We start from the raw sequence: 27,872 nt of genomic DNA, 5'->3' as shown, positions 1-27,872 counted from the left end.
CCGCCCCTGCGAGAGGACGTTGCGTGCTCGCTCGCGCCAGGCGAGTCTCCGCGTCTCCCTCGCGAACTCGGTGAAAGGAATTGGCGCCGTTCGACACCAGGCGGGTCCGCTCTGCAGCACGAACCCACCTCCAGCCGCAGCCGCAGCCGCCGCCCGGGCCGAGGAGCAGCCGCAGCAGCCGCCACCAGTGGCCGAGCGAGCGGAGCCGAGTTTGAGCCAGCGCCTAGCGGTGAATCGGGGCCCTCACCATGAGTTCCTCGCCTGTTAATGTAAAAAAGCTGAAGGTCTCGGAGCTGAAAGAGGAGCTCAAGAAGCGGCGCCTTTCCGACAAGGGCCTCAAGGCCGAGCTCATGGAGCGACTCCAGGCCGCGCTGGACGACGAGGAGGCCGGGGGCCGCCCCGCCATGGAGCCCGGGAACGGCAGCCTAGACCTGGGCGGGGATTCCGCCGGGCGCTCGGGAGCAGGCCTCGAGCAGGAGGCCGCGGCCGGCGGCGACGAGGAGGAGGAGGAGGAGGAAGAGGAGGAGGAAGGGATCGCCGCCCTGGATGGCGACCAGATGGAGCTAGGGGAGGAGAACGGGGCCGCGGGGGCGGCCGACGCGGGCCCGATGGAGGAGGAGGAGGCCGCCTCGGAGGACGAGAACGGCGACGATCAGGGCTTCCAGGAAGGGGAGGATGAGCTCGGCGACGAGGAGGAAGGCGCGGGCGACGAGAACGGGCACGGGGAGCAGCAGCCTCAACCGCCGGCGACGCCGCAGCAACAGCCCCCACAGCAGCGCGGGGCCGCCAAGGAGGCCGCGGGGAAGAGCAGCGGCCCCACCTCGCTATTCGCGGTGACGGTGGCGCCGCCCGGGGCGAGGCAGGGCCAGCAGCAGGCGGGAGGTAAGAAGAAGGCGGAAGGCGGCGGAGGCGGCGGTCGCCCCGGGGCTCCGGCGGCGGGTGAGTGCTGCGTTGTACGTTGCGCGCGGCGGGAGGCCCGCGCGGGGTGGGGACCGTGCCCCAGGCCTGCCGGAGCCCCGCCGGGGGGAGGGAGCCCCGGGCGGGGGCCGCCGCGGGGGAGGCGTGGGGGGGGAGGGGGCGCGGGGAATCCCGCCCGGCCGCGAGGCCTGCGAGGCCTCGGGCTCGGCGTGTGCGGCGGCGGCGGCGTCTCCATTATGTGGCTGGAGAGCCGGCGCGGGGGGGGGGGGGGGGGTTGCAGCTGCCGCTGGAGGGGGAGGAGCCGCGGGCGGCGGGCGGGAGCCCCGTCGGCCCGCGGTGGCGCCGCCGCGCTGCGTGCGCGCGGTGCGGGCACATGTCTCGGGGGGAGGGGAGAGGCCCGAGGGCCCGGGGCGGGCGCGCTTTGGCGGTGCTGGGCCGCGGTATTGTGCAAGGAGCGCAGGGGCTCGGCGTGACGTCACTTCCGGCGGGAGGGGCCGGGCGGGGAGAGCGGGGCGGAAGATCAGTACAATGCGGCCGCGGGGAACGCGGGCCCGGGTGGGGGAGGGGCGGGGAGGGCGCGCGGGCCGGGCCGGCCCCTCCCCCCTTCCTGAACTCTCTTCGGGATACACGTGGGCTCGGGGCCTGGGCCGCGCTAGTCTGCAGGAGCTTTCTCGAACCTTCGAGTAGGCTGGCAAAATTAGGAATGTCTTTGGACTGCGTCACTAACTGCAGGCCGGTTCCAAGCTGATTGTTCTTTGAATTCGCGTTGGATTCGTCCATTGTAAACGCTTACAAAAAGGAACGAGAGTCGGGCTTTTTGCGTCCGCAGGCAGGAGGGGCATCCCCCACCCCCCCGTGGTGTCGCGGCTTGGCCCCTTATGGTAGGGGTGTTGTGTGTTATAGGAGACGGCAAAACAGAGCAGAAAGGCGGAGATAAAAAAAGAGGGGTGAAAAGACCTCGAGAAGATCATGGCCGTGGATATTTTGAGTACATTGAAGAGAACAAGTATAGCAGGTAGAGAATGCCGATCTAGTTTGACCCGCCCCCGTTCTTTCTTGGGTAGGAAAAGCTGAATCAGGAGACAATTCTGTCTTTCAGAGCCAAATCTCCTCAGCCACCTGTTGAAGAAGAAGATGAGCACTTCGATGACACAGTGGTTTGTCTTGATACTTGTAAGTGAAGCTGTTTCTTCCCTTTCCTCCCCTAGTTACTAAATGTGGCGATTTGGGGTCCAAAATGTCGGAGTACTTGACGCAGGGCGCTGAACTTAAATGCAGAAAACTTTAGTGTAAACCTAAAAGCAGGGAGATGATGATGGGTTGTATTCAGATTCTGGAAGCTTAAATACTCAGTACAGCATCAGTTGTGTCGTATTGATAATTTTACAGGCTTCAGCAATTTGGTGGTATATTTTATATGACTAGAAAGTTTGTTTGTAGGAATGTAAAGTTAAAACCAGTTTTTGGTTTAGTTAATTAATGGAAACCTGTAAGACTACCTGTTACTTGTCGTTAGAGGCTCCTACAATAAAGTAATTTCATTTTTTTGGTAGAATTAAGTGAGCTATTTGGGCTAGTTAAGTATGTATTAATGACTTTTCCCATTAGCACACAAGTATATTCCCTATTCTAAAAGATTGTAATATTACTTTTTCAATAACTGCTCTTTTGTTCTCAATTCCAGTTCAGTAGCTGCTGCTTTAACATAAGTTGATTTCTTCCAAAGACCTGGGGCAGCAGCAGTGGGCTATCACTGGGCTACTAGCTTTCTTCAGCAGCGAATGGTATCAATGGCAGCGCTGTAAACACTGCTACTTTACCCAGTTGGGTTGCAATTGAGTATGAGGAAGTATTGCAAACCTCTAAATGGGCCTTGGCTGTCAGAAGTGTGATTTTGAATAAAAACATTTTGTTGGTTTAGTATTTGATCAGAATTCACAGTTTTTCACTTTGATAAATAGAACAAAGTATAGAAATAATCGCTGGAGGAGTAGGTGGTAAGGTGTGAACCTGTCCCATAGATCTAGGGAGTTAAAGTTTAGATTCCTATGTTTTCAAATACAAATTACCTTTAATCAGATTTGTGGGGCTGTAAATGTTAACTTTTAATATATTAAATATGCTTTACAGGTAGTTGAACTAAGGGAGTTTTTAAAGGAAGAAAAGTGCACATGGAAAAACAGTTGATTTGAGTTTTATTTTAAGTAGTTCTGTTGCTTAAATACAAACTAAGTTGGAATTGGCAAGGTAGTGAAGCGGTGATTCCAGAAGTTAACACTACTCTCCAAGTAGATGGGCTTTTAGCTGATTACCTAGGAACATTATCTCATTTATGGCTATCTATATTGGGTTCAAACACAGTTGTTTAATTGAAAATTCTGCCAGTGATCAGGAATTTGAGAGCAAAGCTGATTAAGGAGAATTCAAACTATAGATCTAATTTCCTTTCATCAGTAAAAACTTAAAACAACTTTTTAATTTGAGGTGAGAACTCCCAAGAAAGTGCATGCTAATGAGCCACTGACCCAGAGGTAGCTAGGTTAAAGACCTTTCTTGGGGATTTGGGTAATCCGGGGAGTGGATAATCCCCCATTGTTACTGACCAACCAGCAAGCCTGGGGAAAAGGGACGTAGTTAACAGTGTTAGACAACCAGGTTTGCACTTGGCTAGGTTGAGGCTGCTGCCTTCACAAGTTTGAGAATTGAGGATCTAGAGCCCCTGTAAAATTACAAAGTGCAGAATCAACAGCTCATACTCCTGCATTTTAAAGTATGTGGTCATGGACTCCCTTCAATTTTTTTGTGGCACTGGTAAATTCTACCTGGTTCTGGCATGCTTCACTTTGATTTCCTGCTATCCTCTACTGCTTGCCTCTAAATCAAGGTAAAGAGCAGAGCAGGTATGTATCCCATGTCACATTGTCTTGATTATTTTATATACTTAAAATACACGTTAAACCTTGGTGTTTCTGGTTTTGTAGGCAGTTTACAATTTAGTTGATAAAATTTGGTGAGAGTGAGTTGGTGGGAGTGGGGCTTAAAGTGAGGATGAGAACAGCAGCATGATTTGTAGAAACTGTGTGTTCCATGCAGCTTTAGGAAATTATGCAAGAACGCGATAACCAGGTTTTGTCTATATAGCAGATGTGTTTACGTTGGATGTCAAAAGAAATAATATGGTATTTGATATAATTGCAGATAATTGTGATCTACATTTTAAAATATCAAGAGACCGCCTCAGTGCTTCTTCCCTCACTATGGAGAGTTTTGCTTTTCTTTGGGCTGGAGGAAGGGCATCTTACGGTGTGTCAAAAGGCAAAGTCTGTTTTGAGATGAAGGTAAATGCAGTTTTGTTGGGGGGGGGGTGTTTGTTTTTTTAAAGAATCTTTGTGAGTTTCCATTTGCCTGAGAGTTAGGTGTCAGTGGAACTTTGAAGTTTCTGTGGATTAGAAGAGGGACTTGAAAAAACCTGTTAAAACAGTTAATTGTATCTGTTACATCAGAAATTTGTGTTGTAGAGTCAGCCTGTTTTTATTTAGGGAGCTCCTTATCAGGCACTTGAAAGGCCCATGAAGGGTTTAAAAATAATTTGGTTAGGCTTCAAGTTTTGTTCCAGAGCCAAACATGTTGAATGTATATTTTAATAGATGTTGAGTCGAGAATCTGTAATTTCTAAACATTAACTGTTCTTTTAAATGTGAAGTCAACCAGGGACTTGACTTGAACCTTTATGGTTTCAAGTTTTAAGTTCTATCAATTTTTAAAGTTCTTGTAAATGTAGGGGAGAGATGGTGGGGTAGAATGGGTGTCTTTTTGTATTAGTAGCCAGAGAAGAATTACCTATTGCCCAGATGAAACAAGCTAGGGTTGTTTCAAGGGTTTATCTTCCTTGTAATGATTTACGATTTGATTTTCAGGTTACAGAGAAGATCCCAGTAAGGCATTTATATACAAAAGATATTGACATACATGAAGTTCGAATTGGCTGGTCACTAACCACAAGTGGAATGTTGCTTGGTAAAGTTTCCATTTGAGTAGTATGTGCTCATGCGTGTTTAGGGGTCTGATTTCAGTAGTTAGACGCCAAGGCATTCTAAATCTTCTGCCTGTTTTTAATCTATTTTGTAGTATTTTAGGCGTTAACAGTACCACTAGTTTATAGTGTAGGTATCAGCTGACTTTCAGGTTGTTTTTGTTTTTTAATGATTACTTGTTTTATGATCAGTGGGTTAAAAATCACTATCGCATGGTATGAAGTTTTTCACATAGTTACATAACCCATCCAGCTTATTAATTCTCTACACCGTTGGTTATATACCCATTTTTCTTGATTCTTTTCATCTTGAATGTTAAAATATGGGTCACTGGACTGTTCTGAGCAATCATTTTCATGTAAGTTAATTTATTTCCTTAGGTGAAGAAGAATTTTCTTATGGGTATTCTCTTAAAGGAATAAAAACATGCAACTGTGAGACTGAAGATTATGGAGAGAAATTTGATGAAAATGATGTGATTACATGTTTTGCTGTAAGTCAGCTAAATTTCTGTTTAACTGATAAGTTGTTTAGCTAGGAATTCTTTGAAAAGTATATCAGCATTAGCCTTCACTACTGTTCTGACTCAGAGCTACTTAACATGAAGGTGACCTGGAAATCTATTCCATTTGCTAAGGCAGCATTGTTTCTGCTTCTAGATACCTTTTTTTCATTCTTTATAACTATAAGGAAAAGATTTTATTTATTTATTTGACAGAGATCACAAGTAGGCAGAGAGAGAAGGGGAAGCAGGCTCCCTGCAGAGCAGAGAACCTTATGTGGGGCTTGGGGGTCGATACCAGGACCCTGAGATCATGACCTGAGCCAAAGGCAGAGGCTTAACGCACTGAGCACCCTGGTGCCCCACATCGTTTGTAACTGTTAAAAAGCTCCTAACATTTAGCCTAAATATATTTTCCATAGGATAAGCTTCATTCTTCAAATTTTGAAGAATTTTTTAGAAAAAGTTTTTAAAGCAGATTAAAACCATCAGTTTTTTCCCAATTTAACAGAACTTTGAAAGTGATGAAGTAGAACTCTCCTATGCAAAGAATGGGCAAGATCTTGGCGTTGCCTTCAAAATCAGTAAGGAAATTCTTGCCGGAAGGCCACTTTTTCCGCATGTTCTCTGCCACAACTGTGCAGTTGAATTTAATTTTGGTCAGAAGGAAAAGCCATATTTGCCGATACCGGAAGATTATACTTTTATCCAGAATGTCCCCTTGGAGGATCGAGTTAGAGGACCAAAGGGACCTGAAGAGAAGAAAGATTGTGAGGTAAGTTGGATTTTCTTTCTTTCTTTCTTTCTTCTTAAGCATTTGAAGATTATTTTTGTTTGGCAAAAATGACATTTGGAAGATCTGAATGATTGCAGTTTCATTCTGGCATGCCAGGTGCCATCAGCCAGTGATTGTCTCTTAGTAGAGCTGTGTTCTTGTATGTAGAGCGTGGAGTTTCTAAAAATTGCCTTTGTTTTTAGGGCAATGAAAATTTATATATCTAAACTGGGTTCTTGTGCATTTAAAAAATTACGTATAAGGGATTCTTAGATGGCTGTAGTGATAAGTGAAATGCCATTTATTTCTGCTGTAGGTTGTTATGATGATTGGCTTGCCAGGAGCTGGGAAAACCACCTGGGTTACTAAACATGCAGCAGAAAACCCTGGTAAATACAATATTCTTGGAACAAACACCATAATGGATAAAATGATGGTAAGTAAAAATATTTAGGGTGTCATCTCAGCATTTTAAAAAGACCGGAAGGTATTCTAACTTTTTTGTCTGGTGTTTTTATGCATTTTGTTAGTGTTTGAGAGGTAGGAATTTGTCAAAGTTCAGATTGATTGAAGTAGAATACGTAAGTTACCTTTATGTGTAAGGTAAAGTGCGTCCCGGTGGCTAGGTTTTGCTAGGTTTTTTTTCTATGAAATTTCTTGCACTGGCAACATTTAGTAGCTAAAAAAGAAGTGAACAGCAGAGGATCTTGTTACATGGTAAAGTGAGCCTTTCATAATGACGAGGAAAGGCAGTATTTAAATTAGCAAATGGCTGGTTTCCACATAGATCTGAGCTGATACTAGAAAAAATAAGCTTCATTCACAAGTTCAAAGGAACTTTTTAACTTTTAAAACAGGTGGCCGGGTTTAAGAAGCAGATGGCGGATACAGGAAAACTGAACACGCTGTTGCAGAGAGCTCCCCAGTGTCTTGGAAAGTTTATTGAGATTGCTGCCCGTAAGAAGCGGAATTTCATTCTGGATCAGGTAAGCAGTAGTTTTGAGGTTGGAAAAAAGGAGTGGATTGTTGGGTTTGGTGTGGAGCTAACATCTGGCTTTATAAACTTTGCTTTCAAGACAAATGTGTCTGCTGCTGCCCAGAGGAGAAAAATGTGCCTGTTTGCAGGCTTCCAACGAAAAGCTGTTGTAGTTTGCCCAAAAGATGAAGACTACAAGCAGAGAACACAGAAGAAAGCAGAAGTCGAGGGAAAAGACCTACCAGAACACGCGGTCCTCAAAATGAAAGGTACGGAATTTGAGTCTGTTATCGTGTTAATCTTGTGTGATTTGTGTTTTTAAATTGAGTGAAGTCTCCTGTCAGCAGTACTGTTTGACGAGTCACATACTCGTTCCATGTAAATGAAGGTTTGGTTTATTTCTGTTTCTAGGAAAATACGTTCGTAAACCAGGAGTAGAACACATAGTGTCGTTTCAGAGAACAAAAGCCACTTGAGTTTGGGCTTCAGGGTTGTGGAGGCTTTAAGCTAATCTGACCTTATTCCTTGTAGGAAACTTTACGCTGCCCGAGGTGGCTGAGTGCTTTGATGAAATAACCTATGTTGAACTGCAGAAGGAGGAAGCCCAGAAACTTCTGGAGCAGTATAAGGAAGAAAGCAAAAAGGCTCTTCCGCCAGAAAAGAAACAAAACACTGGCTCGAAGAAGAGCAATAAAAATAAGAGTGGCAAGAACCAGTTCAACAGAGGCGGCGGCCACAGAGGCCGTGGCGGCTTCAACATGCGTGGTGGCAACTTCCGAGGAGGAGGCAAGTTCGCTGGGAGCGCGGGCCTTGTTTGCTTGGCGGCTAAACAAGTGATGAGAATCTCGCAGTTTGGGGGGGTGTGGTTTAGTGGAGTTTGACCTCGGACGTTGAATTCGGGTTGATCCTGCTGCCCTAGGAACTGGTTTAAAATCTTGTGACTTGATAAACAGGTAGATTACATGAGTGGTTAAATTAATGCCTGCGAAAGTAACTTCTCCTACGATAAAGGACTGGTCTTGAGTTTCCTGTAGTTAGTTCTGTGTGTAAAAGAGGCAGAACATGCTGTTAAACGAAGCATCTCTTCGTTTGTAGCTCCTGGGAACCGCGGTGGCTACAACAGGAGGGGCAACATGCCGCAGAGAGGCGGCGGTGGCGGCGGCAGTGGCGGAATTGGCTATCCGTACCCGCGTGGCCCTGTGTTTCCCAGCCGAGGCGGTTATTCCAACAGAGGGAACTACAACAGAGGTGGAATGCCCAACAGAGGGAACTACAACCAGGTAATGATTTCAAGCTCTCCAGGCACTGATGGGCTGCAGGATCTAGTCTGGAAGGCTGTAGGTTTGCATCACAAGCCTCACTAAGAGTCGGAAGCAGCGCAGCCTGTGTATCTGTCTGCAGTGGTGTTAGACTAGTGAAGGAAGATGAGGCTCACTGAATTTTGATTTTCAGGTGAACTAGATTTGAGTCAGGTTGATGCCTTAGCTGAATAAATTCTACACCCGAGAACAGCAGCAGAGAGGGTTCCTGGCGCTTCCTCATTGCCAGCAGCTGATCCTTTCTGTGCTGTTGCCTCCCCCAGGTACAGAACTAACAGGCTGTGCTTGGAGTTCTTAAAGATGTCTTTTTCTCTCAACCCCCCTCCCCCTCCACAGAACTTCAGAGGACGAGGAAACAATCGTGGCTACAAAAATCAATCTCAGGGCTACAACCAGTGGCAGCAGGGTGTAAGTAATCTCTTATGTGCTATGGACATTAATTGCACTTTAAGTTCATAAAGAGTCAGTCTTGAAAAACTTGTCCAGGGATTGGAGTGTTACAGGGCAAGGTGTGAATATAGGTGGAGTTCGCTGTAATTTAATGTTATAATAAAATATTCTTTAATACAGACGGTTCTTTTTATTGCTAGCTTTAATGGTATAAACTAACCAAGTCATGATGTGTTTCCTTTTGTAACGTGTTTATTGATAATAATGGGATATTAATACTAACTAAATCTGGTTTGGTAGAAGTCAGAGGTATATGACAGGTGTAAATTTGTTTCCAGCAGTTACTCTGAATTAGATTGTCATTTCCTAAAAGCAGTTTGAGTGGCTTATTGATGTTTTTTTCTTTAAAAAAAAAATTTTCTCTTACAGCAATTCTGGGGTCAGAAGCCATGGAGTCAGCATTATCACCAAGGATATTATTGAATACCCAAATAAAACGAACTGATACATATTTCTCCAAAACCTTCACAAGAAGTCGACTGTTTTCTTTAGTAGGCTAACTTTTTAAACATTCCACAAGAGGAAGTGCCTGCGGGTTCCTTTTTTAGAAGCTTTGTGGGTTGATTTTTTTTCTTTTCTTTTTTGTACATTTTTAATTGCAGTTTTAAAGTGAATCGTAAGAGAACCTCAGCATTGTGCACGATAAGAGAATGTGTCAGTATTTCAGGGTTCTACATTTTATCTGTAAAATGTGACTTTTTTTTTTATCACAACAAAAGTAAAATGTTGCTTTGTACCTGGTGTCTTTTATTAAGAATTTACTCCCCCCATTTCTCACAGAGATAACAGTCGGGAGTCATTGTCACAATATAATAGAAATGTTAGCAACCAGATTCATGTAAGGACTAAGGCGTCCTCATGAATTGCATAAGACTCTGTACTGCTCATAGTACACTCCATCCTCTCTCTAGTTCGCTGAGTAGTGGAGGGGGAAAGCTTCAATAGTTTCCGACAATAACTGGGAAGGCTTTTTTTCTTATTTTAAATAACAATGGAATTGGCATAATTGGGAATGAAGATAAAAATTGGAACCAAGATAGAGAAGATGGAGTGTATGTAGAAGGGCTGTTAAAAATGTAAAACTTGGTTGCATTATTTGTGGAGGCTCAAACTTGTGAAGGTTCAATACCATACTTTTTCCATTTGTTCTGCATTTTGATTCTGAAAAGAAAGCTGGCTTTGCCCATTTCTTATTAAAAAAACTTGTTGTAAATCCAGTTGTCTAATGGGATCTATATGAAGTTAGCTATGTCTGTATGCCCTTCTCCCACAAAATACTGTATAACTAGTGTGCTTGTAGTAGTTACTCCACCATCTTTGTAAGCTAATGACATTGTGAGTCACCCATTTATATCTTAATTTTTAATCATGTCAGTTCTTGAATGGGTATCTCCTTAGCCTGCTGATTTCTTTTTCTTTCTAAAGAAAGTGGGTGGAGAAATTAATTTAGACGTTTGTTTGCAATAAAAAGAATTCATTTTACTCTCGTTTTGGGATTCTCGCCATCAAGGTTCAAAATCCCTTTATAAAACTCCCAAGAGGAGAAAATTTAAGTGTGTGCTTTCTGGACAGCTTATTCTTTACTCTGTACTTGGAACATTTAGGTTTTAAAAACTTAAATGTATACTGATAATTGACTTTGAATTATGAAGTAAAGTTGAATTCTTCCTTCCCCTCCCCCCCAGATGACTTAACATTTTAATGAGGGGAAATGGTGTACTGGCTGGGAGAAGTTAACACTCCATTTACCATCTTTACCAAATGCTAATGGCTGTCCTCAACCGAATATCTTATACGCACGTATCTAATACATGAAACTCTGGGAACCGATGCTTTTAGAAGCCATCATGCGAGCCAGTCATTGATTTCACTACTACACAACACTGCTAACTTAACTGTAGCTATGTGATGACATTAGATCCCCTAATCGTAATTCTATTGGGTTTGCACAGAACACTTAATCTTCTTAAAGGACCCTCACTGATGTGAAGTGAGGAATCAATCAGGAGTCAAACTGTAGAACTAAAACTTGACTACAGTCTAGTGTTTTGTTGGTGTTTTAGGTTCTGGTAAGTTTAGGTTTGTCTATTTGTTTGCTTAAGATTTTTTATTTTAGCCATTTTAAATTAGATCTTAAACTTCTTCATAACTCCTAGGAATTTTGCTACAAGCCGAGCTGGAGTTGAGTTTTAGATGGTGGTGTAGGTTTAGTTGATAAATTTTGGAACAAAGGCTAATCCTGTAATTATCGTAAGGTACAAGGTAGTGTCTTGAGGGATTTGTTTTCTTAGCAATTAGCTTACTGGTAGCAACTGCTGGCATGAACTATTTTGCAGTATACATTATAATTACTAGGATTGCATAGACCTACCCAGGGGAAAAAGTTCAACCTTTGTTGCTAATCAGTGTTTTAGGTACCTTTGAAGAATCGTGGATCTTTCTTCTAGCTTGTAAGCAGTTCATATTCTAATAATCTCAGTGGGAGAGTAATGGCCAAGTATGGTAGACTGTCATGCCTTGTGGAGCCCAGAAAACTTTGGAAAGAAAGGTGCAATAGATAACAGGTACTGTCCAGGAGAATTAAAGTTTCCCGAAGCAGCCTCAAGTTTAGAATTAATATGTATGGAAAGAAAGAATCCTGGTGTTTAAGAAACTCAGAAGATTAGAGTGGAGCAGGTCGCAAGCAAGCAAGAGGGAGAAAAGTGAGGATTGCCGTTTGGCCAACTTAAGATCTGCCAGTGAGAAGCTGGGTTTAGTCTTTGACCCTGCTCTTGCCTACCTCTCTGTGGCAAGCAAAGCACCAAGTAAACTAAAGGCAGTTCTGAACAGGGGTCCTAACTACTCCCGTGAGATGGCTGTTGCTTTAAGTGGTGCTTTCCCTAGAAAGGTCTGCAGGGAGTTGGACTGATCATCCTGAGTCAGGTGTTGGATCAGATTGGTCAGCTACAGTCGTGTCAAACAGCATGAATAGGTGAGTCAGGAAAGAGGGCAGAAAGCAGTGCAAGATAGAAATGGAGTAACTGATGCTGTCCCATAGAACGTTTCATTGGTTGCTGGTAGTTTACATCTTGCTCACTCCTTTCTGGCCTTGACAGAGAACTCTGGCTTGGACCTAGGAGGCCAGCACTAACCTCTGGCCCTGATACTGGATATCTATCACAGGAAGATGGAATCTTAGAATGAAGCTGGAGTCAAATCAGTCTGACATTGAAATGACAAAAGGAAGTCCTATAAAATCCACAAAACAAGCAGCTCACATTGGCCTAGGATAGATCGGTCTGACAATAAGGACATTGAAACTAGAGGGTCCTGAGCACTAATGAGGTGTGGAAGCTTCTTAAAAAGAGACCCATTTTCTTCGAAAAAGTGCTTAAAATTTTTTTAGGTAAAGTCAGAGTATTTTTGACTTTCTGGAGAGGTTACATTCATGGACAGATTATGTTCTGTATTTAATGTTTGCATCATTTGTGAGTTGAACAACTTGTTTTTCTATAAGGTTGACATAAATTGGCTTTTTATCCTAGGATCATTCAGTTCATCCCATTGCGCAAATAAAAACGAAGTATTTTCATAGCTTTTTACGCAGTGGTATAGACTTTTCACATACAAAGACCTGATGATCGAGTTCTATGGGAGCATATCTGATACTTGAAAAAGCCGAAACCAGAAGCAGCATCTGCTGAAGAAGGCATAATCCTATCTTTCATAGCCCAAGTCTTGGTTTCTGGTATTTAGACATAAATGTGGATCTTAAAAAGTTTATTTCTGTAATTCCCTCCATACATGTAACTTTAAGACATCTTTAAAAAAAAAAAAGGGTGGAACCTGTAGGAGAGAATGATTCTCTGCTCCCATGCCCCAGAATAGTCCATGAAATACTGTAGAAATACTTGTAGAATTGCTACAAAATACTGTAGAAATACTGTAGAATGGTATTTTTTTCTAAAGCCATTTTCTCTTAAAGTTTTTAAAATGGATTGAATCGAAACTTTGTCGTTCCCGTTTCTGAGGCTCTGAGAGAAACTTGGTTTTAGTTTTAACATTTTTTAGTAAGGATATGTGGTATTCTGACCTTGGCAGTAGGTTGCATTTGTTAATACAAGCGTTAAAGGATATTAAGTTAGTACTTTGAGTAAGAATCACCTGCATTAGCTCCCAAAACAGCAGTATGAATTTATTAGTGGAAACAGGTCTCTTCATATCGTTATTGGCCTAAACTTACTTAAAACTAGAGTACCCTTCTGGTAACTTGGATAATTTTTAGATTTGAATGTCCTCCTTGGCCCTATTATGTTCAGCTTCTCCGCTAGAACACGCAGGTGGTAGGTCTCACCAGCTGAGTGGTTGGGTTTTTATTTTGGTTGCTCTAATGCCCGTTTTTTTGGTTTTGTTTTTATACCTAGTTGCCAGTGCTTACAGATACCATGTTAGACAAATACTAAACATCCTTTGTGTAGCTAACTTGTCTTACTAATCTTTACTAACCTTGATACTGAAATAAACCCTTCAGAATTATTTTGGAAGCGACCCAAAAGTGTGCTGATGGATTCAGTATGTATCTCTTTCGAGTGTGTGGGGTAGGACAAAGAGAAAACCCAGGATCCGCAGCATCTTAACATTCCAAAGTTTAAATTTATGTGTGTGTGAAATCAAGTAGTTGAAATAACCTACCTTCATAGTTCATTTTTACTGTGTTTTGCTAAAAACATGGTACTTATTTGATGGTCACACTTTGATTTGGGGAGTAGCTGGAGCCCCCAAAGAGGGCTTTAGGTTGGTGGGAAATGGCTAACAGTTTGCACTTACAGTAAGGCTGTACTGTCCGACCTACCCAGTTGACTAAAAATCTAGGTGATTGGATATATTTAATTAGATTGCCTAAGGACCTAAATTTAGTCTGTAAGGCTGAGTAGATTGTAAAATACTATGTTTGAAACGTTCACCTAGACTTATTTTTAAAATGTGACACCTGCGTGAATTGTGAGGTTACGTTGGGGATGTGCTGTCAGTATGGAAAGCGGAGTAAGGACAGGTATTTGGTAATTGACGTAGGTAGCTGGGGAATTTCGTTGTGATCGCAGATGAGTGTTTGTAAGGGAACAGACAGACTGCTAAGCCAGCACATCAGGAACCACTGGTTAGGTAGGTTATTGGGACAAGACCTTAACAATGTGCTTAAATTTGTATTTACTTGATCATTGCCTAGGAAGATTACAGTTGTTTTCTCCCTTCTCATGCCAGGATCCAACACATCCTTGCGTCTTGACAAGAACAGGGTTTTGCTTTTAAACAAAGCTGGATCTGTGGGTATGAGAAACAATATGCTGTAGTCAAAAGTGTTGAGGTAATAACCGTCCAGGCAGATAGAGAAAGGTCTTCACGGGAAAGTGGACTTCCTCTGCTGCACCGTTAGTGACCGCGGTGCAGCCGGTGGTGCTGTGGGGATTAAGGGCTGGAAAGCTCGCGGTCTGCCTCATGGACACGGAGCTTCCTGCTGTTGCTCTTCCGGGCCGTGATGTCGGAGGAAGTCAGGTCCGCTGGGGACGGTCAAGTATTCTGCACTTGGCAAGTGCCTGAGAGGCCTATTCACTAATGGGTATCAGCGAAAACAAAATAGTGAGATGGCCAGTATAGTCCGTTAACCTGGGATGTAAAAGCTGTGAAGGATTAGGGCATGCCGAGGGAAGGTGAGGTAAACTCCATCCTTCCGAAGAACGGTGGGGGTTTACTTGAACGGCAGGTAACAGGTAGCTGTGAACAGAAGGTGACCTTACGTGTCAGTTGTCGGTAGTGAATGGGAGTGGGAGCATCATGGTCAAGTACAATAAAAGGTTCCAACTTAACATATATTTTTTTAAGGTAATAAAGCAAAACAAAAAAAAATGCTGATTTAAATTTCATCTCCTTTTCCTTAGTCTGTCCATGTGAATGTGCTGTGTGGAAGAGTTAAAGGGCCCAACTAAATGTGTTCCAGTGATTCTAATAGGTATTCCAAATTAATTGCTGCTTGTACATTTAACACTTGTTACATTGGGCTTCCAGGATCACTTTCATTAGAACTCCCTTATGTAAAAGGATGGGAAAAGGAAATAACTGTTAACCCAGATGGGGTAGATTGTATAAACGGGGAAAAAGGGTTTTCTCACTTTACCCGTTGCATACCTGAGACGTGAGCTAGTCAGTGGTGGTAAGCCGTTGGCGGTCCTCTCACCTAGGTTTAAGACTATGCAAATGGAGCCGAATCCTTACAAGGTTCTAACCATTCAAATTCCTTCTGTTTTAATTTTTTGTAAGACATTCATTTTAATACTTCTCACTCGCAGAGCTTAAATACTTAATATTTTAATGTAGAAAAATGAGTCTAAGATACCCATGGCCTTTGTTTTTCCCAACCTTCTGTATCTATGCAAAACGCACAAATACTCTTTACCAGCTTATAAACATTTGGAAACTAGAGCCTTTTGGAGAAGGAGGACATAGCGCTCCATGTCAAAGTGGAAACACCAACTATAGGAAGTAAATTTAAACTGTAAAGACAGAAGGAATAAAAAAGCTCGGTGTCTCCAGAGCAGATAATTTCTCATTGCCCAGAAGTCATTTAAGACTTGCTAAGAAGCTTAGAGGGAATCTATTGTTCTTCCACCGCGTACTCCAGAATAAGGTATCTTGGTGAAATGAGAGGTCCCGGCTGCTAGACTGATTTGAAATGTAGCTGTCAGGAGTTGCTCACTGAAACTCAGTTCTACTGTGTCAACTAAAAATCTAATGGCTGAAAGAGCAGACAGCTCGGTTTCAGACCCAAAAGGTAAAAATCCTAACATTTTGTTCATTTGAGGGGGAAAAAATTTTTTTTTTAACTAGAACATTTGTTTCAGAAGCTTTGAATTCAGATGGCAAAGCTTAGGGTTCATTGCATATGACTTGTCCTCATGGTCTAAAGGGAAGAAACATTTCTGTGGAAACCGATCCATTAAGAAACCAGGGTTTGCAGATTATTTGATTTCCTGAGGGGTAGACCATGTAAGGTGGTTTAACAGATTTTTAACTTGATCTAAACTTAAAAAGGGAACAGTAGAAGCCTTTCTGAATTTCGTACCTGCTTACAATGTCACTGGTAGTTTTGTCAAGATAGAAGGACTTGGTGGGCGGGGGGGTGGTGGTGGAAATCATCTGTATTCTAGAAAATGAAGAGTAAGGCAAATGTAGTTGAAAACTACTTGCAACACCTGTAGTGTTCGTGTTACAACAGCTTCAAAATGTAAGACTTTCAAGATCCTGGTAATAAGTTTTTGCCCCCCAAAGCTTCCTATTTTAAGAGAAAAAGATGGAGCTTATTGCATAAAATCAGCTGTGTAAGATGCCAGGACTCGGGTGGTGGAGGATATTGGTATATTGTCCTGATTGAATGACCACTGGACCCTATTTTAAGATGCTTCCAAAAAATATTCCAAAGGACCATTAAAAATCAGAATTCAAGCAGTTGCTTTAATTTTTCTACTTCAGATTTTTTGTTTACCCAAGTAAAGTACATATATTAACATGAATTTTAAAGGGGTGCCTTGACCCCCATCACTACAGATTTTTATCTAGGAATAGAAGGATTCAAACCCTATTTGATCCCTAGCTCTTTGCTGAAAAGTGCATAAACAGGAATCCTGAATTTATTATATAGACCTCCTCGCATTATATAATCGAAGCAAAGGGAAACCAGCGATGGAGTAGAGGTACGTAGACTAAAAAGATGCTTGCGAATCAAATAATGGTGTTAGGAATAGTTAAAAATTTTTGTTGCCGAACTCAGGTCATTATAAATCACAAGTCCAGAGAAAAGCTTCTAGTTAATTTTAAATTCCCTGAGGTCCTTTTAACTGTGATGGAAAAGCCAAGTAGTCAAGGAAAAGAAGGGAGGGGTTGAGGGAAGGGGGAAATGCTTAGACGCTAGAAAGATTTAACGAAGTATGATAGATAAAGCCGGGAGAGGTTTTTCAACTTACTAATGACCACACTTCTATTTTAATCAGCTATTTAGCTGGTATCTCCTGCTATATCACCTAGTGTGACGTTCTGGAGTTCATGGGACAATGAAGGAAGCAGTGCCGCCGGAGGCTCCCGAGTGGGCACGAGAGGTAGGTCGCTCGTCGGTCTGGGCCGTGGAAGGCGCGTTTGGATGCGGGGGGAGCGTGGACTCTGTCTCTGGGCGAGTGAAGGTTCAGTGATGTGATCCAGCAGACAACGCGTGGCTGGTTTCACGCCAGACACCAAGGAGGGTCCTCCATGAGACGCTGAAGCTCTGCTTGGAGCCTAAGTGACCGGTGAAAGTGGTAGCTAGTAGTAGGAGAACCTAAATGAGAAGGTGATTCTCCTTCCCAGAGGTTAGTGAGCAGAAGGGACTGAGAGAAGCTGCTGGAGGAAGGCGTAACTGGAAAGGAAAAGTTGGAGCAGAGGCCGGGGATGCCCAAGCAGAGGGGATGGGCACAGAGTTCACACAGTTCGAACTTGGACTTGGGTGGCAGAGGGCAAGTAGATGGGGCTGGAGACCAGAAGTGGGAGTGTGAAGTCTGTCTGGAGGCCTTGTCCGCGGTATCCAGTAGCCACAGCGTAGGGACCTGGAGTGCGTTGTGTAGCCCAGTAACCTGTTAGCATTTCTGTAACCTCTTAATAGTTGGGGAAGGAAAATAGGTTAATACCTGTTTCCTTCCCCAACTATTACTTATACTTACTGATATTTTCAAAGTTATCCAAGTAAGTGTGTCACCACTTTGTTTTTATCCAGGTCTCCTGTTCACGCAGTCATTCTGCTGGGAAAGTGAACTAACCTTGTTATTGGTGAAGGCCTTGGAAATTTTGCCGGCCGAGAGAGGTTTCTCTTACTCAGGGTAAGATGTAACCCTAGTATGGGAGAGCTAGGCGGGGATTTAGTTAAGACTCCACCCGGTCGCTCAGTTCTATACTCTGCGTGCGTTTGGAAGCGGAAGCGGAGGTCCTAAGTGGCACAAACGTCGTTAAAGATCGGGGCTGAGGAGTACTCCTCAGGGGTCCCCCTACTCACATATGGTGCTGCCTCCTAAAATGGGAGGGACTGGTCCGTTGGAGTAACGCAGATTGGATTCAGCTTTGACTTGTGCCCGTAGAGTGGACAGGTGGTACCGTCTTGGAAACTGCCTTTTCCTTTCTAACAACAGCCTTCCCTAATTAGTGTCCAAGTCCTACCTGTGGTGGCTGCTAGAGGATTAGGGTCAGTACAAGCATCTGCGGGCTCATGCTTGACAATGGCATTTGGTAACCCGCATAGCCTGCGTGCGCTGCCCCTCGGAAGGACCCCAGGAAAAGTGGGCGCAGGAGGGAAGATGCTCCTTCCTGTGAACCAGACAGAGCACGCACTCCCCACTTCCCCCTTGAAAAGCCGTGAGAGAACAAGATAAAATCTCAGGATAGCTTCACCTTCTCTGGCGTACCGTGATAATCAAGTAACAGGATCATTAATGATGCCAGAGTCCTTGTCTGCTGGTCTTTTTCATGATTTCTTAACCAGGAACACCTCTAGCTTGTGTTTTGTGTTATATTTAAAAGATTCTATTAAAGTAATGTTGACATGAAAACAAATTGCATTGCTTTGGAGAGGGAGAGTTTTTTTCCTGAATGAATAAATGCTGTGGACTTGGTTGGGTGCCTTGTTTTTTTGCCCTTTTTTAATAGCAGCAGATTGAATTCTAAATGACATATTAGTGTAGTGATGTGTGTGTGATCTGTGGTGGTTTTGCATCAGACTAGTTCTGAAGATACTTCTGTGCGTGCCAGGTGTCTAAATTCCAAAACACTGCATACATCCAGAAACACATAGAGCGTTTAAAAACTACCTTTATCTTTACTTTTGGGGAGATGACCTACCTGTTCTAAGAAATGGAAGAATAGGGTCAAGCAGTGAGTGTTCGTTTTTAAAAATAGCAATTTGCAAAGTCAGAAAAAACATTTAGTGTTCTGACAAAGGTACTGACTTTAGAAACTGGGGAGTACTGCCTCATTTTTAACAAGGTGCAGTAGTACAGTCATTTGTCTCTAAGAGGAGTTTGGAAATCCAGCAGGAGACTCTTGTTTATACTCTGGTCTCTGCACCAAGTTCGGCAAGTCCAAAAGATGCTTTTCCTGGCAGTAGAGCAAGGGCCAGAGCAAGTGTGTGGGCCTTCGTAAAAGTGTTAAAAAAAAAAAAAAAAAACTGCAACACACACATCTTTTATTTAATTTTATGTGACTGAAAGTCTGGTGGGACACGCGCACACGAGGGTGATCGGCTACCCTCCATGTGATTCGCAGCGACTCCTGCAGCCACCGTCGGGTTTTTGATGCTTGAGACCCTGCTCAGCTGCCGCTCTTGCTTTGTTTTCTTTCAGGATCAAGGTGGGTACTTTCGTAGAGAATCTGATTTTTAATTCCATCTCTGGCAATTCTTTCCTGGATTCTTAGCTTTGCGTAATTATACCTACAATGGAACCTTACAAGAAAAGAACACAACCTAGTCATTTTAACAGAAAAGTTCCTCTGGAAACCATTTTGAGATTTGTAGTAACAAAATCTAAGATGTTTACAGATGGTTACCCCAAGACTGTATGAATACAGCCGTTGTAATTTGGAGGGCTGTTCTGGAGCGGTTCAGTGTCATTAACAAATCACTAAGATGGGTACCTAAAGTGAGGCTTTTGACCCCCTCTAGCTTAGTTTTTCTGATAGAATCTCCTCCAGTGGAACCATATATATACTACGTACTCTTGGCTCTGGCTTTTCTTGCTCAGAACACAGGAAATCCGTGCACGCGTTTCGGCAGTTGTGAGCACATTCTTAGAGGAGGCTTTTCAGCTGTAATGTCATGAGCAGGAAATGAGAGCATCAGGGTGACCTGAGAGGTTGAGGCCTTCCCAGGTTAGACATTGTAACTTGGTATTGGTGGAATGTCACCCATTCATCTGCTCATTTGACAGATGGTATGTTTGATGTGTCTGCATATACATGCTTGAAAGAGGCATCCCAGCATTACCATTTTGTTAAGGCAAGTTTCCATTAAATTAAAAAAGAAAACAAAAAAACATTCCTCACTGAGGGGGTGGGAGTCTTCCAGTGACAGATTGCGTGGAAAGAGCATGTGCTTGAAATAGATCAATCATGATCCTGGATCTTCTTGAATTACTTGGTACACATACCAGCATCCTAAAGTCACCAAGATAAATCCTCCTACTCCAACATCACATGATCTTCTAATCCTACCTGTCAAAAACCATAACCACCGTAATTAAATTTGACATTAGTCCATTTAGAAAATGTCCATCATACATTAAGAAAAAGATACTCACTAGTTAATAAAAAATGTCCAAGGCCAGCCACAACAGATCCTAATGAACCATACAATACCGAGTCCCGAGCACAGGGAATGTTCTCAACATCTAAAATTCCTAGGAGCTTAAAGGGCTAGGATAAAACAGAAGAGAACCTGGATTGAACAAGTAAATATTTTACTGGTTTGGCACAGATCAGAGAATGTGCTAGGTGATAACCGTGAATCTTGGTTTACCGTCATTGGTCATCAGGGTTTTTTTAAACATCTATGAAATGATCTGGGAATCTGGCCATCCCTGAAATGAGCACCACAATTCTTCCAGTTTGGGGGACACAAAATGGGAAAAGCAGAATTATTCTAACCAGGTTTGCTGATAATAGTAAAAGTTTTAAATTCAAGAACTTCAGATTTTATTGGTATTAAAAATGTGTGCAGTAGCTCTCTCGTTTCCTTACCTGTGGTGAGAAACGGCACCTGACTGTATTTGAGTCTTTGTTGGTAGGACATGGCAACTATACTTAGGGGGAGGGAAGGCGTGATGGGAAAAGCTGGAAATCCACAGTTGGGTTTTGTCTCGGCTCTGCCACTAACTGGATCACCTGTAGGATACATGTATTTTTTTAATCTCCGTGGCCCACCCTTCTGTAATGAAAGGCATTGGGCTACGTCATATATTCCTTCAAGTGCTAAAATGAATGATTCTTACATTGTTTCTCGGCAGTTTTCATGGGATTTATGGATTTGATTTTTCTGATTAAAAAAAGAAGATACTGCCAGCTTAACCTTCACATGTTTCCATGTTTTAATGTCAAATGGAACATTTTAGGGCCCTGGGAGGGAAGGACACACTTTTGTTTGTTTCACTGTGGCATTCCCATTAGTAAGGACTTAGAAGACTTCATGAGACGTCCCTAAAACTTGATTTAGTAGGAAGCAGGGTTTTCTGCTTAAACGGGTGCATTGTGGAGGGTGAGGGGGTGCCTCGAAAGTAACGTGAAGGGAAAGGAACCAGAAAAGGCAAGTCAGGCTACAGGCTGGATGACAAAGATGTTCTTGAAAGTATATTCCCGTTGGCTTCTTTGGCTCAGATCGCTGCCAGAAAAGACCAAGTGTGACTTGGTTCATAATAAAGCAAAAACTACATATTTTCTTGATTATTCCTTTTTTTTTTTTTAAACTTTTGTCTCTGTCCCTCTCCAAACCCCACCCCGACACACAGCCTATCACTTGGTGGACACAGCCGGTGCTCAGTGTTGCAGGCTTCAATTGTAAAAAGCTCTTCAATATAAATCTTAGAGGCTGGGGGATTTAATTCTGCTGCTAGATTGTTTTGCTTTATTTAGAAAAAAAAAAACTAGCCAAGTGGAATATAGTCCTGGCAGGCGGGAGGGTCGTGAGCCACTCTGCAGACAGCAGGGCTGCACATTCCAGGCCAGGGCTAACGCCCGCACCTTCAGAGAAGCTTCCTTTCCTAGAGGAAGGCCAAGAAGGTATAGAACACCACCACCTTCCACCACAGGGGTTGGGGGTCCTGAGAAGAAAAGGAACTACTAGACATGCCACTGCACACACCACACCATAGCTATTTTGTGTGGCTTCCCTTCCATGGCAGAGCCCTAACGTGACCCCAGGGTACCCCTGAATCTGCAGACAAAACATTTGTGGGGCACTTGGACAACATGCTCTTAAACCCCGGTTCTTCACAAAGTTTAAGTATGCTTATCAAATCCCGAGAGTGCTTCTCGAGTCCGCTAGGACAGCATCTTTCTCGGTCCTGAGGTTTTTATCCCTGCCCCCTCTGATGCTGACTCCGGTCTGCGATGGGCCATGGTGATCTGAGTTTGGAAAACTTGAAAGATTTTTGTTTTTTCTTTCTCCCCTGTGAACCTATCAGATTGAGGAAACCGCTTTTAGATAACTGCTTAGAAAAATAGTTTTGGGTGTCTGGGTGGCTCAGTCGGCCAAGGCTTGCTATTTTCTGGCTTGGGTCGTCATCTCAGGGTTGTGCCATGGAGCCCTGCATCAGGGTCTGCACTCAGCGTGGAGTATGCTTGCCCCCCGCCCCCCTGCTCTCTTAAAATCTTTAAAGTGCTTTTAAAATGTGTTCAAAAATAATCCTATTTCGGCGTGTCTGGGTGGCACAATGTGAAAAGCGTCTGACTCTTTTGAGCTCAGGTCATGATCTCCGGGTCCCCAGCTGGAGCCCTGCATCTGGCTCTGTGCTCAAGGCCAACTGCTAGAGATTCTCCCTCTGCCCCCTTCCCCCGTGCACGCTCTGTAATGAATACATCTTTCTTTAAAAAAAAAAAATCTGCTTATTGAAAAAGATGCCTTGGGGCACCTGGGTGGCTCAGTGGGTTAAGCCGCTGCCTTCGGCTCAGGTCATGATCTGAGGGTCCTGGAATCGAGTCCCGCATCGGGCTCTCTGCTCAGTGGGGAGCCTGCTTCCCTTCCTCTCTCTCTGCCTGCCTCTCTGCCTACTTGTGATCTCTGTCTGTCAGATAAATAAATAAAATCTTTAAAAAAAAAAAAAGAAGATGCCTTAACAGAAATTACATCTCCTTTTTTAAATGGAACCTTTTAAAGCCCAACATGTGGCTCCAGGCCAAGGGTGCTGCCGCCAGACCTCAGCATTGATGAGCCCCGTGCCCAGCAAAACCGGGGTTGCGTCAGCAAGGCTGAAGCTGGGAAACCAGCGCTGGTCTGATAAATGCCCTGATTTGGAGTGGGGGGGGGGGGGGGTTGCTGCTCCTGCCAGGCCCGTTAAATTCCTTGTTCTCAACCTCTCATGTGGCCAGATCACTTAACCATTTGGTCATAAATGAAAAAACGAAGGCTCAGGGAGACGTTTTCCAAAGGTTACACGTCTTGTGGGGGGAGGGGGTGGACAGGACTAAGTACGTAACTGGTTTCTCTGCAGTTTGTATCAAAACTGGGTAGAGAATACTTGGCCTCCTGGTAAAGCTGGAGTTTAGACTACAGATTACTTAAAAGCAAATACAGGAAAACGAAGAACCAGTCTTAAGCACATACAATGTTTTTAGAAAGTACACTGAACTATAAGTCTCAAATTAATAGAGGGTTCAAGCCCTAAATCCCTTTTAAGTAGTTCTATTTATGATGTACAAGCGTTTCACATTTTTATTCCCTGCATAGTCTGCAATCTTAAGGTTTAACTTTTGCTGTTAACAAACTTAAGCCTTAAACTAATGAAAGTTTAAACTCATAGGCTAAAAATCTTTAAAAAAAAAAAAAAAAGTTAGTTTTTGTTTTTTTTTTTTTTTGTTAGGTAAACGACACCCAGCATGGGGCTCAAACTCACGACCCCAAAATCAAGAGTCCAGCCCTCTGCCAACTGAGTCAGCCAGGCATCCATGAAGTTTTTAAGCTTAGATTTAAAACAGCAGATCTTCCAACTCACCTTGATGAAACTAAAAGATGCTTAAAAGATTTCTAAGCTGGAATATCAATTTAATAATTTAAGGAAATACACTGAATTAGAGCCAGCCCATTTCCCACTGCCAGACGTCTCTGCATCAGTGTAGAGTCCTTCCTCTTGCTGTATAGGGTGAACTGGCTCTTTTTTTTTTATTTTAAAGATTTTACTTGAAATAGAGCGTGAGTGGGGGTGGGGGGAGGGAGAAGCAGACACCCCTCTGAGCAGAAGTGGAGACAAGGGTTCCATCCCAGGACCCTGGGATCATGACCTGAGTCGAAGGCAGACGCTTATCGACTGAGCCCCCAGGCGCCCCACTGGTCCTAACTGCAGTTGATTTCACTGCAGAAGTTGCTTCTCGTCCCCCTGTCCTCACTTGCACCATTATTTTTCCTCTCCAGTATAAAACAAACAACTCTTTCCACACTCCTTTCCTCCACAAGCCGCCTAAGCTACTACCCCATTTCTCTGCTCCCTTTCACTGCAAAACTCGTTAACTTACGTGTTAGAGACCTCTTCTCTGTTTAAGTCCCTTCAAAGAGCATTTATCCCTACACTGCACCGCAGCAGTTTGGTCCAGATCAACACATGGTACAGATAATCATTTGTTTTTGAAACATTTTCTTTACTTGGCTTCAAAGAGGACAAGGCTTCCTGGGTTTCCACCTCACTGGCCATTCCTAGCAGTTTGGCTTCTGTTCCCTCCTCTGACGACCTCTCAGTCTGAAGAGCTGCCCTGGCCCGCTCAGAAATGCAGGCTCTCACTTAAATGCCATTTACACGACGATGCCTGCCAATTTGGTAAATCACATCTAACCTCTCCCAAGTGTTCTGTCTTCTAATTCATTGGTCTAGCCAACACCTTTTGTATGTCAAAGAAGCGTCTTGAATTTAGGACTTCCAATTACGATATTTTTCAGGCATCACTACTCACCGAATTTGCATACCAAAACCTTAGGAGTCATCCTTGATTTCTTCCATCAAACCCATGTTCCGTGCTCAGCAAGTCTGGGCTATACCAGAACCGAATACAGCTGGAACTGAGCAACTTCTCACCTCTGCTGCCGCTACTCCCAGATTACCAAGGTCTCTCACAGGATCTTAAAAGTTCTTGATTGCACTCAGATGGCTGGATCATGGTCCTTTGAAAACCCTCCGTGCCTTACAACTGCTGGGAAGGCCCTGCCGGACCTGACACCCACACTCCTTGACCTAGCACCCATCCTCCTCTCTTGGATCCCTCTTTATCTTGTCTTCCAGTCTTCGTACACTGGCGCTCCTCTGATAAAACGAGACCTAGTGTGTGCTGTGCTGCCTTTCTCCAGGATCTCTGCGTGGTTGGCTCAGTAAATGACAGTGTGATTACCTGTTTGATTCCTGCAGTAGAATGTGAGTTCCACAAGGAACATTTCGCCTGTTTTGATCAAAGCTGTATCTTTAGCTCCTAGTTTAGTGCCTAATACTCAGTAGATACATACACCACTTTCTTCAGTGGGTTTATTAATAAATTGAAAATTTACCTACAGCACCTTCCTGGTAGGCACGTAGCAAATTCCGTATTTTAAAGTTTCCTGGAGAGTAAAGAATGGGAGCAGAGGGTTTGAGGGTTGGTTCTGTCAGCTTGGTCACGGCCCCCTTCCTTCTCTGACAGTACCCTGGGCTACTAATTCAGTCCTAGCTTCTGTTATGTAAACTTCATAATCTCCTTAGTGAGCTTGGATACGAGTATTTCATGAGCAATTTATAAGTCTTTGGTTGTTTTTTTCTTCAACCTCACCACACAAATCTGGTCAGTGCTCAGTTTTAGGGCATGTACCTGTCCTTCATGTCACCAGCCGCAGTATTTTGTTTTACTAATGATGAACCAATTAGGTCATTATTATTATACTTTCCGGTTTTTTTTTTTTTGTTTTTTGTTTTTTTACTTTTAATGGCTAAACCATACTTCTGACCCTTAAATGATGGCAGTTATCTCCTATCAAAGGCGATAACCTGACACAAGAGGGATAAAAGCCGTTTATATAGTTATGGTGCCTCCTGAAATAAACCACTTTTAAATAAGGGCACACTTGGGTTACATTGAGCATATTCCGAGTAATGTATGAGGCATGAAAAACAAAAGACCCCAATAGCGTCAAAACTGACACACTGTGTTTTGATTTCAAATCTGGAAATAACTTATCCAATATTTGTTCACATTAACCATTTGATCTTGGCGAAATTTAAATGTTCAAGTCCCCAGAAAAGCTGTAACTTTGAATAAGTAGCAAAATTTTCCAAGCTGGAGAGAGCATATCCTGTAATTGTAGATTAGGAGCATTCTGGCACACAGCGGGTCTTGAGTCAGTACTTGCGCATCCCTCATCCACTGTCAACATCTTTATAAGCTTACCACTGGAAAACGGCTTTTTTCCTATTTTCTGAACATCTATTATCTGTTCAGCACTGAGGTGGTAAATTGGGTTTCCTTAAGGAGCCCAAGGGGCAGACGACAGAAATCGGGGACTTGCTGGAATGATGCAGCCGAGTAAGCCGAGTAAGGGAGCTGGGTGGGGGGTGGAACAGGCGCATTTCAGTCTGCGCTGGGGAGTCAGGAGCGCCCCCCTCCCCCCGCCCAGGAGAACGCGCCCTCCCTTCGCGGCACACCGTCTCCAAAGCCTCTGCAAAGTGGACGAGTCGGACACAGGCTGACAAGGGCTTGGTCAAAGGCTTTACGGTCCAGGCCAAGGAACTCGGGTTTTATCCCGGGAGCCACGGGCTGTGGCGACTGGATCTTACGCAGAGGGGTGGAATGGTGCGGTTTACAAGTCAGCGCACTGAAAGGGAAACCCCTCCGCTTGACGTCCGCTCCTCCCGCTCAGGATCTAACCCAGGTTCTCACTGCTCGACAGCGCTTCTGGGTCCCTCCGTGTTAAGTACACCGCATCAGCCTGTCCTCCGGCAGCTCGGAAACCACGCTCCCCCGGCACCAGCCCCTTCCAGCGCCCAGCCCTCCCGCCCGGGGCTTCATTGACCCCCTGCCCCCAGGCCCGGCGAGGGAGCTAAAGCGTGCCGGGGTGGGGACGGGAACTGTCTGGAGCCCGCGACGCCGGAGAAGCCAGGGACGGGGTCCGGCTCGGGGTCTGCAGCCCGCCCCCCGCCCGAGCGCCCCGCGCGCCCCACCGCCCCGTTACCTTCCCCTTGGCGGGCTCGCCCGAGTCTGGCGCGGCGGCCATGGGCTCCGGTGGGTGAATGCGGCCCCGCCCCGCCCGCGCCGCGAGCGGAAGCCCCGCCAGCCCCGCCCCCGCGCGCCGGCCGCCATTTTAGGGAACGTTTCTGCGTCTCTGCAGTGGCCGCGCCGGGCCGTCGCCTGGCCTGTGGGGCCGTCTCCTTTGTTCAAAGTAACGGGTGACGGCTTCTTCCTAGCGGGCCCTCCGCAGCCCGGGAGGCCGGGGCCGAGAGAGGAGGACAGCTCGTGAAACACCCCTGCACCAGGATCCTCGGCGGGGCGGGGGCGGAACAGCGCCCTGGAGCCTCGAGCCTGCGCTGCTTCCCGCCCCAGCCCCTCCTTCCGCCCCAACCGCCATTTCTACCCGTCGGCCGCGGGTTCGCGCCCGCGTGCCTGAACGCCGGGCGCGCGCGCGGGGCGGGGCCGGGCCGCGGCAGCGGGGAGCGGGCGCGCCGCCGCCGCTTTGTCCTGCGCGCGCGCCCTGCGGCCGGGTCGGCGGCCTAGCCCGCCCCCAGCCCTGGCCCACCGGCCCGGAAGTTGCCCCGCGCTCGCTCGCGGCCCGCGTCCCCTGCGTGTCCTTTGTCCTTCCGGCCCCAGACCGAGCCGTGGGTGCCGCCGGCGGCTCCCCAGCGCCGGCAGCTGTGTAGCCCCGAGCGCCTGCCCCTTGCACTTCAAGGTCCCGCGCCCGCCCCGCCGCCTCTCCTTTTCGCTCCATGACTTAGCGGCTTTAAAATAGCGCCGCCCCGCTCGCCCGAAGGAGACTGGGGACAAAATGGAGGGCGCGCTCGGGGGCGGACGTGCGTCAAGGCGTCCGGGCCCCTGCGCGGGGCTAGAAGGCCCTTGCGGACGGGGGCTCCGGGGCGGAAGAGGCCGGGCGGCGGCTCAGTCCGCGCCCCGGTGAGGGCCCGGCGGTGGGCGCACGCCTCGC

General features: G+C 45.1%; 2 protein-coding genes across 7 annotated transcripts; one reads left to right on the top strand and one right to left on the bottom strand.

Moving 5' to 3' along the window:
* Window positions 1-18,636, top strand: HNRNPU (heterogeneous nuclear ribonucleoprotein U). 5 transcript variants are annotated; one of them, XR_004280180.1, is made up of 16 exons: window positions 1-939; window positions 1,822-1,933; window positions 2,018-2,091; window positions 4,117-4,256; window positions 4,836-4,935; window positions 5,333-5,445; window positions 5,966-6,229; window positions 6,546-6,665; window positions 7,087-7,215; window positions 7,306-7,474; window positions 7,737-7,991; window positions 8,301-8,485; window positions 8,861-8,932; window positions 14,890-14,960; window positions 16,996-17,100; window positions 17,748-18,636. XR_004280180.1 is itself a non-coding variant. In XM_032318811.1 (14 exons), exons 1-14 carry the CDS (start codon window positions 249-251, stop codon window positions 14,935-14,937), a joined length of 2,472 nt encoding a protein of 823 aa, XP_032174702.1. In that variant the 5' UTR covers window positions 1-248; the 3' UTR covers window positions 14,938-18,636. The 5 variants fall into 5 exon arrangements, 3 of the variants coding, with proteins under 3 accessions (XP_032174702.1, XP_032174701.1, XP_032174703.1); XR_004280179.1 differs by having other exon boundaries at window positions 14,890-17,100; XM_032318811.1 differs by having other exon boundaries at window positions 14,890-18,636.
* On the bottom strand, window positions 16,807-27,334 carry LOC116576503 (cytochrome c oxidase assembly protein COX20, mitochondrial). 2 transcript variants are annotated; one of them, XM_032318813.1, is made up of 4 exons: window positions 26,910-27,320; window positions 20,317-20,431; window positions 20,167-20,230; window positions 16,807-19,463 (listed from the first exon to the last, which is right to left on the bottom strand). In XM_032318813.1, exons 1-4 carry the CDS (start codon window positions 26,949-26,951, stop codon window positions 19,331-19,333), a joined length of 354 nt encoding a protein of 117 aa, XP_032174704.1. In that variant the 5' UTR covers window positions 26,952-27,320; the 3' UTR covers window positions 16,807-19,330. The 2 variants fall into 2 exon arrangements, 1 of the variants encoding a protein (XP_032174704.1); XR_004280182.1 differs by having other exon boundaries at window positions 19,373-19,463; window positions 19,736-20,431; window positions 26,383-27,334.
* Window positions 27,335-27,872: the final 538 nt, after the last annotated feature.

Source organism: Mustela erminea, chromosome 17, assembly GCF_009829155.1.
Source record: "Mustela erminea isolate mMusErm1 chromosome 17, mMusErm1.Pri, whole genome shotgun sequence".
NCBI lineage: Eukaryota > Metazoa > Chordata > Mammalia > Carnivora > Mustelidae > Mustela > Mustela erminea.
The sequence above is the reverse complement of the archived record's forward strand: the minus strand, read 5'-3'. Positions and strand labels throughout refer to the sequence as shown.